This window comes from Mytilus californianus, unplaced genomic scaffold, assembly GCF_021869535.1.
Source record: "Mytilus californianus isolate M0D057914Y unplaced genomic scaffold, xbMytCali1.0.p SCAF_4, whole genome shotgun sequence".
NCBI lineage: Eukaryota > Metazoa > Mollusca > Bivalvia > Mytilida > Mytilidae > Mytilus > Mytilus californianus.
The window spans coordinates 54123363-54145302 of NW_026262690.1; the positions used below are offsets into that span (position 1 = coordinate 54123363).

The window sequence follows — 21940 nt, forward strand, 5'->3', positions numbered from 1 at the left end:
GTCTGGGCCTTATAGGGGTAAGTAAATGTTGTTGGTTTTCCTGTTTGTTGCAGATCGTGTGGCGACCTCTGGGTGTACATTTTTGGTTAGTTAACTTCTGAGATGAAATATTGTCTCCTTGACATATACCCCATATCTGTTCTTGCTGTCCCCCTCAGCATCACATTGCGACCGGTAATATATGAATGCTGTTCGTTCGTCTGTCCGTCCGAGCATCGGTCCGGATTGTAAACTTTCTACAGACAACAGGTCAAGTTTGAAAATGAGCCTTGTACAAAAATTTAGTAGACGGGTAACATTGAAAATCTGTTGTGTTATTCATATTGCAATAATTTTTAAATTTACAGGAATATATTTTGAAAGTTTCGATCAGAAAGTTTCGACATACATTGTACATGTAAACGTCAGCTTGTTAAATTTCCCAAATAAACTAAGAAAACCATGAAGATTTTGATAGATTAAGGCTGGGTTTTGAAAAGGTCCAAGAAAGTTGTAAAATTTCCCCAAAATTGTAAGAGACGTATTATAACACCACATCTTTTTATTTTTATATTGTATGCTTTTTTGAGCAAGGAGAAAAACAACTTGAAAAAGACCTCGTTATGAAGGCATTTGCGATCGCCCTAAAAACAACTCCATATAAAATGTTTCCACCAAAAGAATGGTTATCATCAAATTAGATCAGAAGCTTATTTGGAAACTTTACTTTAAAGAAAACAAATGCATTGGTGGACAATTCTAATAAAGTGGAAACAATTGATGAAGCAGATGTAGGACATGATTCAGACTTCATTGAAGTACTACTGTCAAATATTGAATATATTGAACTCAAGATCAGTTGAGGACATAATAACGAGAAATTATTGCTTCTTCTTCTGTTTAATATATGTGTTTATATATCAGAAATATTTGTGAATGTATCAACCAGACTCAAGCTAGCGAACAATAAGCCAGTGAACAATAAGATGCATCAAGCTAGCGAACAATAAGATGCATCAAGCTCGCGAACAATAAGCCAGCGAACAATAACACGAAACGTCCTAAAATATATGAGAAGAACATAACCCGTGTCATGCCAACAACTGGTTTTAGAATAAATGTGTTTAATTCCGATGCAAAGACCCTATAAGTGAATTAATATTAAAGCTAAAATATGCAATCTTTAATGACCTGACAACAGTATCGTAACTATATCCCTTCTTAATAAGTCTGTTTAAAGGTTTTGTTAGCTTTTGAGGTGAATAATGACATGTTTGTGCTTTGTAAAGAATATTACCATGGATAATTAACGATAGGAAATGAAAAATCATCTCTTTTATCATAAATTTTTGTATTAAGCTTCCCGTTAATGATATAGATATCAAGATCGAGGAAAGGACAGTGGTCATTGTTAGTATTAGCTTTATTTAAAGTACTAAGTTCAACAGGATAAATTTCTTTAGTATACATACTGAAGTCGTCATTATTGAGAGCCAATATATCACATATCATGTATGATATATAGCAAAAAAAGACAACAACCGATTTACAGGCTCCTGAATTCGGTACTGGCATATACAGAATGGCGGGGTTTAACGTGTAACCCCCGGCCCCCTTCTAAAAAAAAAGCCTGGGAATAATCCACAAACTGTTTCTCGTAAATTCAAGTACTGATGAGTTAATAAAGCTTCAACACTTTGTTATTCAATTAATCATCGTTCTTTATCTCGTTGTTTTCTGCATTCATAAGTTTCAGGGTGTTGAAATTTGTCATTTTCATAGAAAAATGCTGCCTCCTACATGGGGAAACTGGTTCCCGGTACATTACAGCATCTCCTAACTGAAAGGCATGGGAACCAGTTGAAATATTTGTTTTATGGACTTCTTTCATAATGTTGTTTAAGCATACAAAGTTTCAATTAAATCTGATGACCCCCCTTGTGGACTGTTTTGCATGGTTTTATGGTAGACTGGGTGTTAAGTTGATATAAGGACCAAAATAAGCTATTTCTAATATCGTGTCTTTAATCTTCGTTAGTTTTTTGTGCTTTGTGTCGATTTGATGAGTGAAGCCTTTTTCGGCTGAATTTGTCAGTTTGTTATGTTGCGCTGTTACACCACTGTCCGTGGTTAAGTGGGTGGTTGAGAGCTCGCAAACATTTTTTTGTGTTTTTTTTTCCAAAAAATTGTAGTAGATAAAAGACTGTAAATAGCAAAAGTAATCAGAACAACAAAATCTTCTCAGTCGCCTTTATATATTAATTATTGTACTTGAATAACCATTTTTACTATTTTTTGCGTTTTTATGCAGAAACTGTTGTAGAATGAGAGAGAAACTGTAAATAGCAAAACAGATCAGAAGGACAAGAAATTAAAAAAGTCGGCATGGATGAAATCGTCAGTTGACGCCTTATAGGAGTTACTGTCATTGAATGACTATTTTTACCAATTTTTGTTAGGGGTTTTGTTACGGAAACTAAATAGAGAAAACTGTAAATAACCAAAATGATTAGAAAATAAGATCTTATTCATTGTAAATGTATATAACTGTAAGTAAACGTGTAGAAACATGTTGTATTTAAGGCAAACTTGATTTTGCAGTAAACAAAATGGTGACACAAATTTACGATTTACTTCTTTATAAAGATTAGAAGACGTGGTATGGTTGCCAACTTTCCACCAGAGACCAATACGACGTTAAAGTTAACAACTATGATCACTGTACCGCATCCACCAATGACCAAAACCCATACCGTATAGCAAGCTATGAAAGGCCTCGACATTACAAATGTGAAAGAATTCAAAAGAGAAAACAAACGGCCTGATTTATGTACCAAAATACAAACGAAAAACGAATATTATAAACAGCAACAAAATACAACCACTGAATTACAGGTTCCAGATTTAGGACAGGCACATACATAATGGGGCGGATTGAAACATGGTTTGTGGGTGTCCAATCCTCCTTTAACCTAGGTTGCCGATGTAACAGCACACCACAAGAAAAAACTATAAAAATCAAATGAAAAAGTCAGATCGACATAAAGCCCACCAGATGAGGGTAATTAAAGTAAAACATGTTTGCGATCGCTTAACCCTCCTCTAACCTGGTACAGTGATGTTACATACTATACAATATAAAAACAAACTGTAAGAACCAGTTGAAATTGGCTTAACACTTCGGATGGACACATCGCACAAAAAAGCAATTAACAAAAAGACAAAAGACACAAAGTACCGATATAAGAGAACCCCTGGTCACTGAAAGCTAGTTCAAAGCCAATTTCAACTAATAAATAAATCATATATCCCGGACTAAAATAGCAGTATGGCTTGTGAATATTAAAATGATGACTTATTAGTAGACATTGTCCAGCGGATATTTTTTCTTTTTATATTTCTTCTCTATCTTCTGTTGTTTTCGCAAACAAACACAATAAGCAGCTGCGCCAGGATCGAATGTAACGCTTGTCTTGTGAGTATTGAAATTGTTGCCAGAATGGAATATTTAGAAGGCAACTGATCAGATCTAATGAGGATATCTCGCGTTGTATCAATATTGCCTCAAATGTAACTGTTATGAAAAGTACATTAACTCTGGAACGACAAATCAAAAACATTCCAAAAAATAACAAGCATTCATTCATTAAGGCCAACAACAGTGTAGAGGTTGTAGTAAATAAACTAATCATATATACCAGGATTGAGAAATTTTGTATTTGCGCCAAACGCGCGTTTAGTCTACAAAAGACTCATCAGTGATGCTGGAATAAAAAAAAGTTAAAAAGGCCAAATAAAGTACGAAGTTGAAGAGTTGAATTTAATCCAATTTAAAATCCCTTAACTCTGAACGACATAGATCAAAAGGTATCTTACTATCACCAATTCCAACAATTGTTTAAAGTTTCCAATAAATCTGTCCAAGCATACTCCAGTTATGACACAATATTTGTAAAAATACTTAAAACTGACATTGCTGTCACAATTTTTCTTACAACAAAAATATATTTGTAAACCGCATCATTCAAGGGCAAACTCATATATGGAGCCGACTGACGATTTCGACCACGTTTACTTTTCTGTAGACCTTGTTTTTTCCCTATGTACAGGTTCTATCTAACTTTGACAGTTTTCATGATAAATAGCCTAAATCGCAAAAATGGTAAAAATTGTCAATAAATGACATGAACTATCAGGAGGCATCTGACAGTTTTTGTCAAAAACCCAAATCCACTACCTATCACAGTTTACAAGATAATAGACAATTCTCTCATATTCCTATGTTCTGTTTTTAGCATTGGTGACCGTGTTGGTTGCCAGGCGTTACCATTGAACAAATATGTAAACAGGAAAATCCAAGGATGAAGTCTGGTCCAGTAGTATCAGAGGAGAATAATTATGTAAAAGTTAACCGACGACTTACGACAGAAGTCCGACGCCAAATGATGAGAAAAGCTCATCTAGCTTTTCCCAATTCGCTAAAAAAAATCAAGCTTATTAAAAGTATTTTGTTTTGCGTTGACAAACCTTTTATTGACGAGAAGATAGATGGATAGACAAAACAAAAATTAATAAAACCAACATTCGTTCTGCTGTATATGAACAGAATGGGAGCAACCAGCTATTCGTTTATGTCAAAACAATTTGAAGTATTCATTTACAGCTTTCCACCAGATTTCAAATAACGTGGATATAAGGAAGTAAAGGTCACTGCGTTGAAATAAACGAATAAGGCACATACAGATTGTGGCGGGATTAAACCTGTTGGCAATCACACCACATCTTCTTATTAGCTCACCTGGCCCGAAGGGCCAAGTGAGCTTTTCTCATCACTTGGCGTCCGTCGTCCGTCGTCGGCGTAAACTTTTTACATTTTGAACTTCTTCTAGAGAACCACTGAATGGAATGAAACCAAACATGGCATGAATGTTTCTTATGAGGTGCTGACCAAGTGTTGTTACTTTGAAGCGGATCCATCATCCAAGATGGCCGCCAGCGGGGGACTTAGTTTAACATAGGACCCTATGGGAAATACATACAAATGTCTTCTTTTAGAGAACCACTGAATGGAATGAAACCAAACATGGCATGAATGTTTCTTATGAGGTGCTGACCGAGTGTTATACTTTGAAGCCGATCCATAATCCAAGATGGCCGCCAGCGGGGGACTTAGTTTAACATAGGACCCTATGGGAAATACATACAAATGTCTTCTTTTAGAGAACCACTGAATGGAATGAAACCAAACATGGCATGAATGTTTCTTATGAGGTGCTGACCGAGTGTTGTTACTTTGAAGCCGATCCATAATCCAAGATGGCCGCCAGCGGGGGGACTTAGTTTAACATAGGACCCTATGGGAAATACTAGTACATACAAATGTTTTCTTTTAGAGAACCACTGAATGGAATGAAACCAAACATGGTATGAATGTTCCTTATGAGGTGCTGACCGAGTGTTGTTACTTTGAAGCCGATCCATAATCCAAGATGGCCGCCAGCGGGGGACTTAGTTTAACATAGGACCCTATGGGAAATACATACAAATGTTTTCTTTTAGAGAACCACTGAATGGAATGAAACCAAACATGGCATGAATGTTTCTTATGAGGTGCTGACCAAGTGTTGTTACTTTGAAGCCGATCCATAATCCAAGATGGCCGCCAGCGGGGGACTTAGTTTAACATAGGACCCTATGGGAAATACATACAAATGTTTTCTTTTAGAGAACCACTGAATGGAATGAAACCAAACATGGTATGAATGTTCCTTATCAGGTGCTGACCAAGTGTTGTTACTTTGAAGCTGATCCATAATCCAAGATGGCCGCCAGCGGGGGACTTAGTTTAACATGGGACCCTATGGAAATACATACAAATGTCTTCTTTAAGAGATCCACTGAATGGAATAAAACCAAACATGGCATGAATTTTCCTTATGAGGTGCTGACCAAGTGTTGTTACTATGAAGCTGATCCATAATCCAAGATGGCCGCCAGCAGGGGACTTAGTTTAACATTGGACCCTATGGGAAATACATACAAATGTCTTCTTTTAGAGAACCACTGAATGGAATGAAACCAAACATGGCATGAATGTTTCTTATGAGGTGCTGACCGAGTGTTGTTACTTTGAAGTTGATCCATAATCCAAGATGGCTGCCAGCGGGGGACTTAGTTTAACATGGGACCCTATGAGAAATACATACAAATGTCTTCTTTTAGAGAACCCCTTAATGGAATGAAACCAAACATGGCATGAATGTTCCTTATGAGGTGCTGACCGAGTGTTGTTACTTTGAAGCTGATCCATAATCCAAGATGGCCGCCAGCGGGGGACTTTGTTTAACATGGGACCCTATGGGAAATACATACAAACGTCTTCTTTTAGAGAACCACTGAATGGAATGAAACCAAACATGGCAAGAATGTTCCTTATGAGGTGTTGACCAAATGTTGTTACTTTGAAGCTGATCCATCATCCAAGATGGCAGCCAGCGGGGGACTTAGTTTAACATAGGACCCTATGGGAAATACATACAAATGTCTTCTTTTAGAGAACCACTGAATGCAATGAAACCAAACATGGCATGAATGTTCCTTATGAGGTGCTGACCAAGTGTTGAAACTATGAAGCCGATCCATAATCTAAGATGGCCGCCAGCGGAGGACTTAGTTTAACATAGGACCTTATGAGAAATACGTACAAATGTTTTCTTTTAGAGAACCATTGAATGGAATGAAACCAAACATGGCATGCATGTTTCTTTTGAGGTGCCGACCAAGTGTTGTTACTTTGAAGCTGATCCTTCATCCATGATGGCTGCCAGATGGGGACAATGTTTAACAAAGGACCCTATGGACAATACATACAAATGTCTTCTTTTAGAGAACCACATACTGAATGGATTGAAACCAAACATGGCATGAATGTTCCTTATGAGGTGCTGACTAAGTTTTGTTACTTTGAAGCTGATCCTTCATCCATGATGGCCGCCAATGGGGGGACTTCCTTTAACATAAGAACCTATGGGAAATACATACAAATGCTTCTTCTAGAGGTGCACTGAATGGAATGAAACCAAAACATGGCATAAATGTTTCTTATGAGGTGCTGATTAAGTGTTGCTACTTTGTTGACGATTTACTGTTCAAGATGGCCACCAGGATTTTTTATTAAATTACAGGACCAATATTAAACCAAATTTGGCCTCACTCATTATTAGGGTATCTGTTATGATTTTAATCTATTTTTACATGATTTCCAAAACCAAAGTAGAATCAGGTGAGCGACACAGGCTCTTGAGAGCCTCTAGTTTTTATATTGTGAGCGCTATATATATTCGGCTATATTTAGGTATATATAAATATAGGCAACAGTACTGTGGTTTACTGATTTTCAAATCGTATAAATCGATTAAGATGACAAATCAAGGAAGCAAACAAAAACTGAGCGAATCACATTCAAAAGTAGCCAGACAGAGTTGACAGGGCGAGCGTCTCCTGCTATGCGTGCATCACGTACATTTTATTGAAACCTTCAGTCAACACCACAAACGAACAGGCTCACTTCCGTATCTTTTTTTCTAAAGATGAAGAATACAAACAATTAATTGCGGTCAATTTATCAAGGGGTAAACTAAGTTCTTTGCAACATCAATTAGCAGTATCATCTAATAATAAGCATGTATATATTTCTGATACTTTTAAAAGCAATTCTCTCGATAAGACAACAAAAATCTTTGTAATAGAGAATAAGCATGAACTGGAGACGGTTGGATGTACAAATCCGGGGCTACATGTTTTATTAAATACATGAATAGAAACTAGAAAATGGGGATTTCAATATGAAAAGATATATTTTTATACATTCAGATGATTTTTTATTTTTATATATTCTGATTATTTTATACTCAAAGCACATGCACACTACAAATCTAGAGAAGTGTATGAAAAAATGAATAAAATTATTCCAAATGTTGTTACGTACTTAGTAAATGATGTTGAAGCGCCTAGCTTATGAGAAATAAGTTCGTAATATCGAAATATTAACATTCAATAAAAAAAGAAAGGTCTACAACAATTACACTATGGTTACATTTATATGATTATGCTTAAACTCATAACTTGCAGGAAATAAACACGCAATATCCACATGTAAAAATACAATATTAAAGTACTACAGCTTACAATAATGAAAGTAATAGTTACATAGATTATGTTAAATCGATAAGAGAAAGAGTTGATTTTTGTAAGCTAAAAGGATATAAAAATTATAAAGAATTCTATAAGGTTTGAAATGAAGGAAATAAACTAATTTTTCAGTTCGTCCTAGAAATAAGTTCTGCTAACTTGTCAAGTAAATCGTCGTTTGAATACCTCTCACTCTCAGCCGATTTCCTAAAGACAGGTTTGGTTTTGGCGATTGGTAATGTCTTGTGTTTTGAAAACAATTTCTGTTCTCGCCTGTAGTTTGGTCTTGCAGATCTTCTCTCTGAAAAAAAGAGAAAGTTAATACTACAATGCACTTGATGGAAGACCTGATGCAATGCAGTAACAAATTAAGTTTTAACGCGTTTAATTATAGAAATATTTGTTCTTATAATTAGGCAGATGTACAAATTAACTTTTTGTGAAAACAGCACCCTAACATGTTCACATTGACATTTTTATTTCATTTAAGTAGACTAAGTTTAAGGTTAAGTATTTTGCCGAACTGTACAAAACTACTATTAGTATAGCCATCATGTGCAGCATTCAAAAATGCTTCAAAATATGATCGTGATAAACTCCTTTCATCTAATGAAAATTACCAGTGACCTTTCATAGAGATAATGAAATCAATGTATGGAGATATGATTTGTCGGACGTGATTCAAAGATGCATGTACGGATGGAGACTTTTTGTTATATGGCGACTATCATAGATGGCGGTACCTCAATACATATTAAATTTCAAAAACAAAAAAAAAGGTTCATTATAATTAAACTTGCTTGCTTTTTAAATAATATTACCATGTAAACTGATATGTAAATTAAATTTATTTTCATAAACAGAAATAATCTCATTTATATGTCAGAAACAAAAAAATTCAATACTTAAGATGACATTTAAAATTTTTAAATGTCCTTGGATAAGTTATGCTTCATACTCGTGAGGTAATATATTTAATAACTTCTGCGTGAACATGTGCCAAATTTAGCTAAGAATGAAAATAGTGGGATTGAATTCCAACTGGTTTTGAAACCAATTATTTAACGAAATCGCGTTTTTTTTTCTTTCTTTCGAAAATCGACAGAAACTGAGTGATCTTAAAATTTAACACTGAATTGTATCAGAATGAATGGACCAAATTTGGGCATTTTTTTTTTCTTAAAGCTTCGTTTGTTCATAATTATCGTTTAACTTGAACTATTGTAGGCAATGCATCACTTATGTCATTTTTATTAAACTAGTTTAGTTTTCTTGACAAATATGATTATGCACGTACACATCATTTTGTTACTGGAATATCTGAAAATATACTTTGATAAATAAATTGCTCGTAATGGGCATTGATGTGATCTTAAGAATGTTCACCTCACTTCATTAGGTGTCTTCCTGCTATTCCTACATTTTATAAATACATATTCCTTCTATTCCTACAAACAAAGAACAATAGATGTTGGTATAAGGTGTTTTGTTGTTTTAGCAATTTAAATTTGATTAAAATACAGATAAGTACAGGTAATCTGGAAAGGATTGTTACAATGATAAAAATAAATAGAAATAAGTAGATGCATTGCACAGAATATAGAACAGAAAATTCCCAAAAATGAATGCATTTCTGTTAAAAAAATGTTTTTAAAATAATAAACCCCATATACGACTTTTATTTTAAAGTTTAAAAGATATATTTAAGGGAATATTATATTGTCCGGTGAACTTTATTAATTTTGACTATGTTCTAATTAAATGGCGTAGATGCTAGAATAAATGCTACAAAAGTATTATTATTAGTATTATTATCATCATTGATATTTTGGGAGGCGGCTTTCCTGGTATGGAACTTGCGCCCTACTTAACACTTATTGTGTGAAAAATAAAAATTCCCTTAGTGTTTCGTATTGTTTCATGTGAGTTCTGGAGTTGTGAGTTTTTGTGAAGTCCTTACTGTGTTGTGAAGTTGTACTTGTGTAAAATTCGACAGATTTGTTGAAATATTGATGTTGTCATTGAGTGATAAATATAAGCTAAGTATATAGATAATTGCTTTGATATGACAGACAGACAGACAGACAGAATATTGTATTATATGTGTGGTAATAGTAGCCAGTAAATGAAATAAATAAAAATAGAAAAAACGAATGAATCTGAATGTCCATCGCGAAGATGGAGATTATATATTGCTTCCCGATGGCCCAGTGTCAATTATTTAAAAAAAAAAAGCCAAAGCTATATATGTGTCAAATAAATAAAACATTGATAAATAAATAATAAAATTATCATATATTTCTTTCACCTACTTTGAGCTTAGCAAACAATATTATATCTGAAATTCCCATAGATACCATGAGACCAGTTTGGTTTGTAGCCCCCTGTTCAGCGAGGATCGTCAAGGTGATGTGTGTTGACCTGGACTGCCCTCACTGACCACTGGGTTGAAAGTAATCGAAGTCTCTGGAACCGCTATGCAACAGATGGCCCAAGAACTACAAATCATCTAGAGGGCTGGCACAACAAGTTAAAGAAATTGGTCAAGGCACCCCACCCAAACATATTTAGTCTTGTCAAGCTGCTGAAGCATGAAGAGGCGATTCATGCGTGCAAACTGCTCCAATATGCAGCAGGAGGGAAGCATGTACCAAGGCTATTTACTATTTTTCATGAACATGATGAAATAAATAAATGCAACTTTGCTGATCTTTTTTTTATTATTGTCCCTCAGTGATATAAGAGGAAACAAACATAACACAACAGTACAAAAATAGACAAGAATATATATTTCTTTCAATAATTTGCATCATTTTATACTGTTAGTACACTCAAATTGAACATGAATTGAAAACTAAAAGGCATTTCATTTAAATTTACCTGAAGTTAATTAGCTTCTTGTTTTTACAACCTAATCCTATTTAATCCCATGTTTGTAAAAGCATTCATCCTATTCCTACATGGATTTCTTACATTTTACATACCGAATTATCAAATGTAGGAATAGCAGGAATAAACCCTTCATTATTTTGTTTGAACTCTAAATGGTAGAGATGAGGCTTGGACGATGAAGCTATCAAGCAAGTGACAGAAAACACAGAAAAGAACTACCCAGTCACAAAATACAACTTTGTTAGTACAGTACTAACTGAGTGCTCGTAGTCGGTAGAAAATATACAAAATTAAAATCCAGAGAATGTTTTTGGTGTATTTAATTTTATAAAATCTTACTTCTTTTCATACAACACACAACTAACAGTTCCCCATATTTAATCCATTGCTATTATTAAATTTGTCTTCAAAAAGAGAGTCAATTCTAACAATTTAAAAAACAATAACTTTCCAACGTCTGTGACAAGAGAAAACTCCCACAATTATTTGTTCTTCAAATGTAATTACCTGGTGGTGGAGGGGTAGTCGGGCATGCCTTCTCATCTGATCCGTCATGGCAATATTCTTTTCCATCGCATTTGTATTTATTTTCGTAACAAAACTTTTGATCAGCACACTTTCTAAAATTCTTCAAGCAGGTATAGTCTATAGGATAAAAAAATGGAAAGCAATTATTATCTTTTGGTCATTACATGTACAAGAGATCTTTTATTTTGAAAATACTTTCAAACATCTTAAATAATACTGTCGGCCTGCTCGTTGCTCCAAACATGTAATTCGCCAAATGGGATACCATTTACTATATATACATTGGCATCATTTACTATATACTACGTTTAAAAATTATCAGTTGTAATTTATTCAATAAAAAAATGTTTTGTTTTCCATTGTTTTCTCTTTTTTTCTGTTGGTTGTTTGATTACAGATTGGGCTACCCAAACATTGGTCTACACGTTCCTGGTATATTTAATCAATAGATTGCGCTTAAAATCTCAGTAATTTTGGTATAAAATTGAGAATGGAAATGGGGAATGTGTCAAAGAGACAACAACCCGACCATAGAACAGACAACAGCAGAAGGTCACCAACAGGTCTTCAATGCAGCGAGAAATTCCCGCACCCGGAGGCGTCCTTCAGCTGGCCCCTAAACAAATATATATACTAGTTCAGTGATAATGAACGCCATACTAAACTCAAAATTGTACACAAGAAACTAAAATTAAAAATAATACAAGACTAACAAAGGCTAGAGGCTCCTGACTTGGGACAGGCGCAAAAATGCGGCGGGGTTAAACATGTTTATGAGATCTCAACCCTCCCCCTATACCTCTAGCCAATGTAGAAAAGTAAACGCATAACAATACGCACATTAAAATTCAGTTCAAGAGAAGTCCGAGTCTGATGTCAGAAGATGTAACCAAAGAAAATAAACAAAATGACAATAATACATAAATAACAACAGACTACTAGCAGTTAACTGACATGCCAGCTCCAGACTTCAATTAAACTGATTGAAAGATTATGTCTTCATCCTATGAATATCAGGCACAATCCTTCCCGTTAGGGGTTTAGTATCATACCATCATAACATATATGAGAAGAACATAACCCGTGTCATGCCAACAACTGGTTTTTAAATAAATGTGTTTAGTGCCGATGCAAAGACCCTATAAGTGAATCAATATTAACGCCAAAATATGCAATCTTTAATGACCTGACAACAGTATCGTAACTATATCCCTTCTTAATAAGTCTATTTAAAGGTTTTGTTAGCTTCAGAGGTGAATTATGACATTTTTGTGCTTTATAAAGCATGTTGAGCTATATTTACGAATGATGTCCTTATACCGATGATAAAATTTAGTAAATGTTTTGACACGAATGCATGTGTTCACGGAAATGTATGATTTTTTTTTTAAATTTTACATTTATAGCATACGTGCATTTAAGTTATAACTCTGCAAGATAGCTAGAAATGTCAATCCAATTTCAGTCCAGATTGACGTACATTTGTCTGAAATAATTTCTAAGAGACTTTCATGCATTGTTGGAACGTATACTGTTAATTTTAAAATACACATACAGTTTATTTTTCAAATAAGACTTCGAACAAACAAGTGAAGATTAATTGCATCAGTCCAAGAAACAAAATTTTGACAAGCAATTCAAACATTGTTGAAATCAATATACTGACGAAAAAACGTTATGCATCAGAAACACTTTTCCTCTTAGGAACTGACATGACTGAAATGATGCGTTTGACTGAAAATGAGTTGTTCTAAGACTCTAATGTATGCTGTTGCTTTTCAAACTCTTGGTATCTAACGTACCCAATGAGTTTTTAATCAAACGGATATCGTGCTCGATGAAATCTGTTTGATATATGTTTTAATAACTTTCAGATACCTACATGTATTTTCGACTTCAAGAAGATTGTTAATATTCTGACATTTTGCATTTTTGTTGATGCCTGTTGCATCCATGTGTTTCTAATGCAACATTTCTGTTAGAAATAACAAGAATGTGTCCATAGTACACGGATGCCCCACTCGCACTATCATTTTCTATGTTCAGTGGACCGTGAAATTGGGGTCAAATTCTAATTTGGCATTAAAATTAGAAAGATCATACCATAGGGAACATGTGTACTAAGTTTCAAGTTGATTGGACCACAACTTCATCAAAAACTACCTTGACCAAAAACTTTAACCAACAACTTTAACCTGAAGCGGGACAGACGGACGGACGAACGAACGGACTAACGAACGGACGCACAGACCGAAAAACACAATGCCCCTAGGTGGGGCATAAAAGTCCGTTACACAATCAGAAAAGATAGTAAATAAATACTTATTTTGCAAATGTCACAATCACTTATCTAGTATTTGAATAACTTCAGACATACCTGTGCAATTATCTCCTTCATCTGAGGAGTCTTTGCAGTCCAGGAATGCATCACACAAATATATTTCTTTGATACATTGCATCTGATCTTTACATTTTCTGTAACCCTCTGCGCATTCAAATTCTGTATTATAACACGTTAAAGTTATTAAGAAAATCATAAGGTGTAACTATCCTATATATTTGTAGAGTCATCCCCTCTTCAGCGACTCTTATCTGTCTCTCTCTCTCGCGCTTGCAAACAATTTTTACTTTGAAACAAAAAAACCTGTCACACAAAAATATATATACAAACACATGCACAAAATACATATTCATACACGATGCACACACAGTCAAATAACACGATAATGCAGTTTTTCTGGAAGTGTTGCCGGGCAAACGTCATGTACGACAACACATACCCAAAACAAATACTGTGTTGCCGGGCAAACGTCATGTACGCCAACACATACCCAAAACAAATACTGTGTTGCCGGGCAAACGTCATGTACGACAACACATACCCAATACAAATACTGTGTTGCCGGGCAAACGTCATGTACGACAACACATACCCAAAACAAATACTGTGTTGCCGGGCAAACGTCATGTACGCCAACACATACCCAAAACAAATACTGTGTTGCCGGGCAAACGTCATGTACGCCAATACATACTCAAAACAAATACTGTGTTGCCGGGCAAACGTCATGTACGCCAACACATACCCAAAACAAATACTGTGGATTCATAATTATTCGTTTGATCCAAAACTTTGTGGGTATAGGTCAACCACGAATTTAAATGTTACATGAAGTGCAATTATCCATACCCTTTCATTCAGACTTTAACATAACCACAAAATTTAATATACATGTCCTTAATCCACAAAAATTGGTAACCAAGGTAAGCATGTATATACGTACATCATTTTCACTTTGTTGTCTTTTTTTTTTTTTTGAGTCCCAATAATGCTAAATGACGTAAACAAAAATTGTAATATGAACTTTCGTTCGAAATAGAAGCAGAAGATTTGTATTTGTATACAACCAGTTTGCACAATAAAATTACTCATTGTTTGTCTGTACGGAACATGCAACTTTTATACCGATTACTCGTATCTATCTTATACTTCATCTTCACTAGTAGTGGTTCTGTAGCTTTTATTTGGTAGGGGAGAAATTATTTACAAACTGCAAAACAGATTTACAAGAAAAACCTATAATACAAGTTTTTATTTCTTATAATTGCAACTTTTAGAACAAATTTTGAAATATGTTTTATAGTACATATCTGTCTGGTCTTCTTTTATAATCGTAAAATACTGCATGTTGCTTTAAAAACAAAGTACACAGATTCATAACGTGATCTAACCAAACATGTTAAACATTTTTAAAGGGGCGGTCAATCTTTCAAAGACGTTCATAGTCATGTGCAAGTTGATTCACAAATGTACTTAACTTACTAGAAAAGTCCACTGCTTAAAATAATGTTTTGATAAATTCAAAACGATCGTCTAAACTGGAACTAGAAATGGCAGGCATAATAACATCAGAATAATATCGGAAGAAGCCGGAATTTGTTATACTAGCAATAAATACCAGTATGCCCTGACGACGTACTCGGGTTCGCTCCTTTTGGAGTTCATGAGATTCCTTCAATTGTTTTCATAAGGTATATATTCAAAACAGATTTGAAAATCGGTTAATCACCGTTGCCTTTTATATATACATACCTATACATGCTTCTCCTTCGTCAGACCCGTCTGCACAATCATCAAATCCATCACATCCGTAGATAGCTGGAATGCATTGTGAACCATCCGCACACTTCATTTCATCGTTAGGACATGGTCTGCCTGTAATTTCATGGGCATCGTTTGATACAAACTTTGCTAAATTTTATGCATGCAAATTTTAAATTGAATTCTTCATTTGTTTACACCTTAATTTTCTCAAACCGTCTTATGATTACAATTATCATGTAATATTCTAAATTTATTGTAAAGGTTTCATACAACGGTTTTGCAGTGACCTATGATGAACAGCAAAACGTAATTTCAAACAAAAAGAAAATAATAAAAAAGTGAAGATTATAGATAAAAATTGTTATTCTAGTATTTTTTAATTAGTTTGAAAATATTTCTAGTAAATAGACGCCAAACAATACACATGACTTATCTCCCTTTTACTGTGTTTTGTTTACGTCACATTCATGTGCACAACTGGGATTAAATTGGCAAGCTCCATCAGCTGGCGCCGGGTAAAACGCGTTTACATAGGTCGATGCCACTGCTGATGGAAGTTTCGTCCCCCAAGGTATCATCAGCATAGTTGCCTTGTGTGTTAAAACGAAATATCATTAATATGTTCATGTTCTGTAAATTGGATGTTTGTAAAATCTTGCATTATTCGAAACCCTAAGGTTTTCTTCCTCTGGATTGCCTTAGCTGTATTTTGCACAACTTCGCAATTTACAGTTTTAAATGCTTTTCAACTTCGTATTTGATTTGGCCTTCCAACTGAATTAATTTGAATGCCACTGAAAGACGAAACGCGCATCTGGCGTAACAAATTTTAAGCCTGTTATCTTTAATGAGTGTTTACAACCACTGGGACGATGTCACTGCTGGTGGACGTTTCGTCACCGAGAATATCACAAGCCCAGTAGTCAGTACTTTTGTGTTGACATGAAATATCATTGTTATGTTCAATTTCTGTAAATTTATTGTTTATAAAATGTTGAGTTATTCATGACACTAAGGTTTCTATCCTAGGTATAGATTGCCTAAGCCATATTTGGCACCACAAGATTTAAGGATTTTTCAATTTGAATGCCCAACTTCGTATTTGATTTGGCCTTCCAACTGTTGTTTTCGAGTGCCATTGGTGAGTCTTATGTAAACGAAACGCGCGTCTGGCTGGCCAAACTTTATGCCTGTTATCTTTGATGAATGTTTACAACCATTGGGTAGATGCCAGTGCTGATGGACGTTTCGTATCCGAGGTTATCACCAGCCCAGTAGTCAGCACTTTAATTAGTGTTGACATGAAATATTATTTTTATTTTCCGCTTCTGTAAATTTACTGTTTATTAAATGTTTAATTATTCGAAGCACTAAAGTATATCTACCCAAGGCATAAATTGTCTCAGCCGTATATTTAATGCTTTGAACTTTGTATTTGATTTGGCCATCCAACTGTTGTGATTCGAGTGCCATTTTTTTTATGAGTGTCCTGTAAACAAAACGCATGTCTGACGTACCAAATTACAAGCCTAGTATCTTTGATTAGTGTTTATATGTTTGTTCCGTACCTCATTTCGCTATATCATGTCCGATATAATGTGTCGGTGTCTCAACTCAATAGCGACTATTTTTAAGATCTTTAGATACGAATATAGTCGTCTCAGTAGTTTTACAGATTGTGTCCTATTCCCGATTATTACATTATGACCGAGTGTGAATTCGCATGACGTCATGATGTGTGCATAGCAGGAGAAGCTTTCCCTGTCAAAATATTTCACTTTTACCGTTATCCTTAACTCTTCAATAACATTGATTTTATGAACATGCATATATTTACACACAAAAAAAATCGTACCGCTGAAAAAGTTATTTGTTTGTAAACATCACACATAAATTCACTGATTGACTAATCGAGTTGATTAGTATGAAAACCCCAAGGACTACTGATAGTAAAAACACGTGTGCTCTTGGTTTCAGAATACCATATCATAACAAGTTTCGGAAAAATATTTTATAGTATTTTGCATTTTAACCAAATAGATGCATAAAACGTAATATAAACTAACTTTCTATGTTCAGATTTACAAAATGTTGCTTTATCATGAAAAAAATATAATGGAGTCACGAGAAGATCGAATGACAGCTTGACGTTGAAATTAAAGGAGTTATATAAGGGGAGAATACACAAAACTTTTGGAATATATTCATATATTTATGGGATAAGAAAAAAGTCAAAACGTCATAATTTGTTTCCGCGTTTAAACTATGATATTTTCTTAATTTGATTTTTTAAAATTTCAAATGACGAAACAGTCTAGGTTGTCTGTTTCATTTTACGTATATTTCACATTTATTTTTATTCGTTTTCTTTGCACTATTTGTTTCTCTCGTGTAAGTTTGTATATATCAGTTGACTTACAGTCGAAACCCTAACAATGACGGAAATAAGAAACCCTAAGTTTCGAAATATTCAAGCTTTTGAATCGTGAAGGGGTTTGAACCGGAACGATACTTTGTTTTTTACTAAAGACAGGATGAAATTTAGTTATGATGCGAGGCAAGCTATAATAAAGGATATAAAACCATATTTTAAATTCAAATGACAATATGAATTTATTGTAATCAGACTAGAGACAGAGAAATGATAGTCGAAGAAAATTCGGACGGGTGAGGCAAATTGATTCAGCAATTTCACTTGAAAAGCTAAGTAAGAAAACAGTTTAAATATTTAAAAGTATACAACAAACTTGTTTTAGTTTGTACGCTACATAAAAATGTACGGTCTGAGATCCGATGACAATATTTTTTTAACTTGAGCATAGATTGTTAAATTGTGTTAAACATTTTGTATTTCACATATTAAATTGACAAAAATATTCAATTTCAGATTCCGGGAGCAGATTCGTTAGGTCAATCTTATCATAATTCACATGCCATGTTCAGATAGTAAACATATACTGTGGATTCCATTGTTTTAGTGGATCGAAGAACGATTGTATTTTCGATGATACTTGATTTCATAGTTTAGCTTAAGTTCGCAGCACACAATCCTGTATGAAATTACTACTTCGTTGACCACATGAATTCAGGGTTTACTCATCCTTAAGAAATTCACGAAAATGGTATTCCAGGAATCATAATGAATTCACAATAAGAGCCCACAATGCTTTGTAGTTCACAATAATGATTGCATTTTCAGGCAGAAATTTAGTGTACAAATGTAATTTAGTGGTATCGACCTGCTCAGTGTTTAAACCACTAGCGGATATCCGTTCCTGGATCCGCCGTTTTTTCATCCCTTTTAAACGTAAAACACATTGAAATAAAGCTTCTACAAATAAGAAGCATGTAGAAGCTTAAGGAGACGTGGCTATGATTACACATTATCCACTGGATAGTTAGAGACGCCTGCATGAGTAAGTGGATATTTAAGAAAATTAACCGTCCTATTTAGAAAGTAATGTTTTCGATAAAAACTCGTTATAAATATTCAAACATTTTATAACGTTATGAAACTATCACAAAACAAGATGATGTTTATCATAAAAGTTTCAGACTTCTTTGACAACCTTTTGCAGGGATTGATACCAAAAACGATAATTTATTGTTCCCGTGTATCGGGATTGTATTGTTAGTCAAGATTTTCATTTCATGACACTTTTTTTGCATATGATCGATTGTTGCTTGCTTAATATTCAATGCCAAATATGTCGTGCATATTCAAGAATTGAACAAATTAAAAGTCAATACAATACTTGTATGTAGTTTCTGTAAAGTGGGTCGACAGGGATGTAAGGCAAAAATTTCGACTTCCTCTCGAAAATGATGGTATTGAGCATAGAGGCAGACATTTTACAACAGGCCATCTAGGAACCTCGAAGAGTTGTTTACATGGTTCTTTGATGTGAATAGCGTGATCTGTGTATGCAAGCTTTTGAGAATTGTTTGTGTGTAATAATTATTGTAAAATTAAAGCACTACTACATAAATAATTCCGAAAGAAAATAATGTTCACAATGCTTGATACAAGTAATTGATTGTGTCGGGAATAACATCACAATAAATCAATTTGGCAGGCCCTGTAGAGTTGGACGACTGGCAATGAAAAATGAAAGATTTTTTTTTTGTTAATGCCGAAGCTTTGCCTTGCAACAGATTTAGACCACCTTTGGGCCCTTTGTAGAGTTATTACAAGGGTTTCAGAGAGCGTGATACTCGTCCATCGATTCCATGCGCAAGGTATCGGATAGGTTTAGATTTCCCCAATTCCGACCGGACGTTGCAACTTGCTGCGTATTTATACATCCGACAAAGCCAAACGGACACCTTATTTGCCATGAGTTTTACTGTACGATGTTTCCAATCAAACACTCTGGTAAAGATATATTGTTACAAATTATTTTCCATATTATTCCAGATGCGTTCTAAAAAAAACCCAAGGATCTGGTATGAGGTCGGCAATAAAACACAAAATAATATAATAATCTTTTTATCATAAATTCCCTTCATGCACAAAGTGTTAATTCAGTGACATCATCACAAAATGCATTAATGCGCATGATTTGAGACTAAATTTTGAACTAGATTGTCGCATCTAGTTAAATACTTTTACAAAGTAGGTTTTTCATAAGCTGTTAGTTAAGTGGCACATATTTTCAGAAAACGATTACAAGTTTAAAGGTGATTTATTAATTCATATTATTTTCCGGTGTTTCAGGTTCTTAAGAGTATAATGATATTACCTTTATTATTTTGGGGACCCGGATGTGTCGCTGCGACAACATACATGTAGACCAGCCAAATGTATATGAAGTTCCATAGCATCCTAAACAAACAACTATAAAGTGTTTACTCGTTCTATGTTTCTGTTTTTTTTTTTTTTGATTTAATGATTCTGCAATGAATAATAATCACAAAAAGGGACAAGCGTAAAAAAAATGAACATACCAAGATGATTAATGAACAAAATTCATAAAATAGTCTTTTTAACGAGGACAATATACAAATCCCAATGTCCATTGTTTTCGCAACTTAAGTACGTATGCATAAACATTAACAAATCGTTTTTTTCCTAAGCTAGACTAAGTTATTAAAATAATATTTACTGATTAGAATTAAAAAATGAATATAATTATATCTCTTAATATTTCAGATTTTACAAATTTAACACTAATTGATTTATGCAATCAAAGGAACATTAATGCTCATTTAAGAAGAATGTTTTTAAATAAAATACAGTACCTGGAGGTTTCTTGCCAGTCGGTTTTCAAGATTTACAAAAAAGTTACAGTGTAGTTGACAACAGACGTTAAATGAATTTATATTTAACGGTTGCGTCTGCCATGCGCATTTCATCAATTTATCCGCTCCATTAGCCTAAGATACCGTAAAGAGTTGGTTCGCAAAAAATTTTCGGAAGTCAGGCAAGAAAAATTAATTTTATGACCTGTTTAAAAAGTTGTTCATTGAACAAACAAATAGAACTGTTAGCGTTTGTTCACTAATGATACCTCCGCCTTAAAGTATTCAGTAAACAGGAAGCTGAAGAGAAATCGATTTTATATTTAAAACATAAACTCTGGTACAAACAGCTATCTAGAATAAAACGACTACAGACAGCATATCTACTGGTCTAAATGACAATATCATAGGACAGAGGCACAAAAATCTTTAACTTCTTTTATTGGTATCGTGAATATTGTTGATAAAAAAAAAAGGTAAACGTAACAACCGTTTTAAACGAACTTACCTTATATATTTTATGAGTCCATCGTTCAAAATTTTATACCTCCCTAGTTCGATAACATACAATTGCAACCACCTATTATTTGTTATGCGTATACAAAATAAACAACAAGAGAAGTTTAAGGTGGTATGAGAGTATACACTATAAATTATAGAATTGTTTTACACTTTGCCAAAGTGTAGTATATATATGATATTATTTTAAATATAATAAAAATGATACATTGTAGGTCACCGAGGTTTTTTTCAAGCTAAAGGTTGTGAAAAAATGACACATTTTGTATGGATTATACAGAGAAAAGCATCGTTATGTGAATAGTAGGTAAACACATAGATAGAAATTTTAAATAATATGAAAAGATAGCTCTAATAAAGTGCTTTCAGAATATCAAATGAAAAATTGGGGACACCGTACTTTTTTGCCGGCTATAACATAAAATGGAAAAATTACTTGTAGATTCCTATATAAATTGTACTCTTTCATATTTACCTCCTTTTATA

General features: G+C 34.1%; 1 protein-coding gene across 1 annotated transcript; it reads right to left on the reverse strand.

The window, feature by feature from the left end:
* Positions 1-7836: 7836 nt before the first annotated feature.
* LOC127738278 (sortilin-related receptor-like) lies at positions 7837-21001 on the reverse strand. The gene is made up of 6 exons (XM_052249466.1): positions 20936-21001; positions 20437-20519; positions 15683-15805; positions 13967-14089; positions 11569-11706; positions 7837-8470 (listed from the first exon to the last, which is right to left on the reverse strand). The coding sequence occupies exons 2-6, from the start codon at positions 20516-20518 to the stop codon at positions 8298-8300; spliced, it is 639 nt and encodes a 212-aa protein (XP_052105426.1). The 5' UTR covers position 20519; positions 20936-21001; the 3' UTR covers positions 7837-8297.
* Between the last annotated feature and the right edge of the window lie 939 nt (positions 21002-21940).

What these genes read in the sequence shown, in the direction of transcription:
- LOC127738278 (XM_052249466.1), bottom strand. Translation starts at nt 20,518, where the DNA reads ATGCTATGGAACTTCATATACATTTGGCTGGTCTACATGTATGTTGTC. An exon ending in CGAAGGAGAAGCATGTATAG is followed by an intron (nt 14,090 to 15,682) that starts GTATGTATATAT and finishes GTTATAATACAG; the next exon opens with AATTTGAATGCGCAGAGGGT. An exon ending in TGAAGGAGATAATTGCACAG is followed by an intron (nt 11,707 to 13,966) that starts GTATGTCTGAAG and finishes TTTATCCTATAG; the next exon opens with ACTATACCTGCTTGAAGAAT.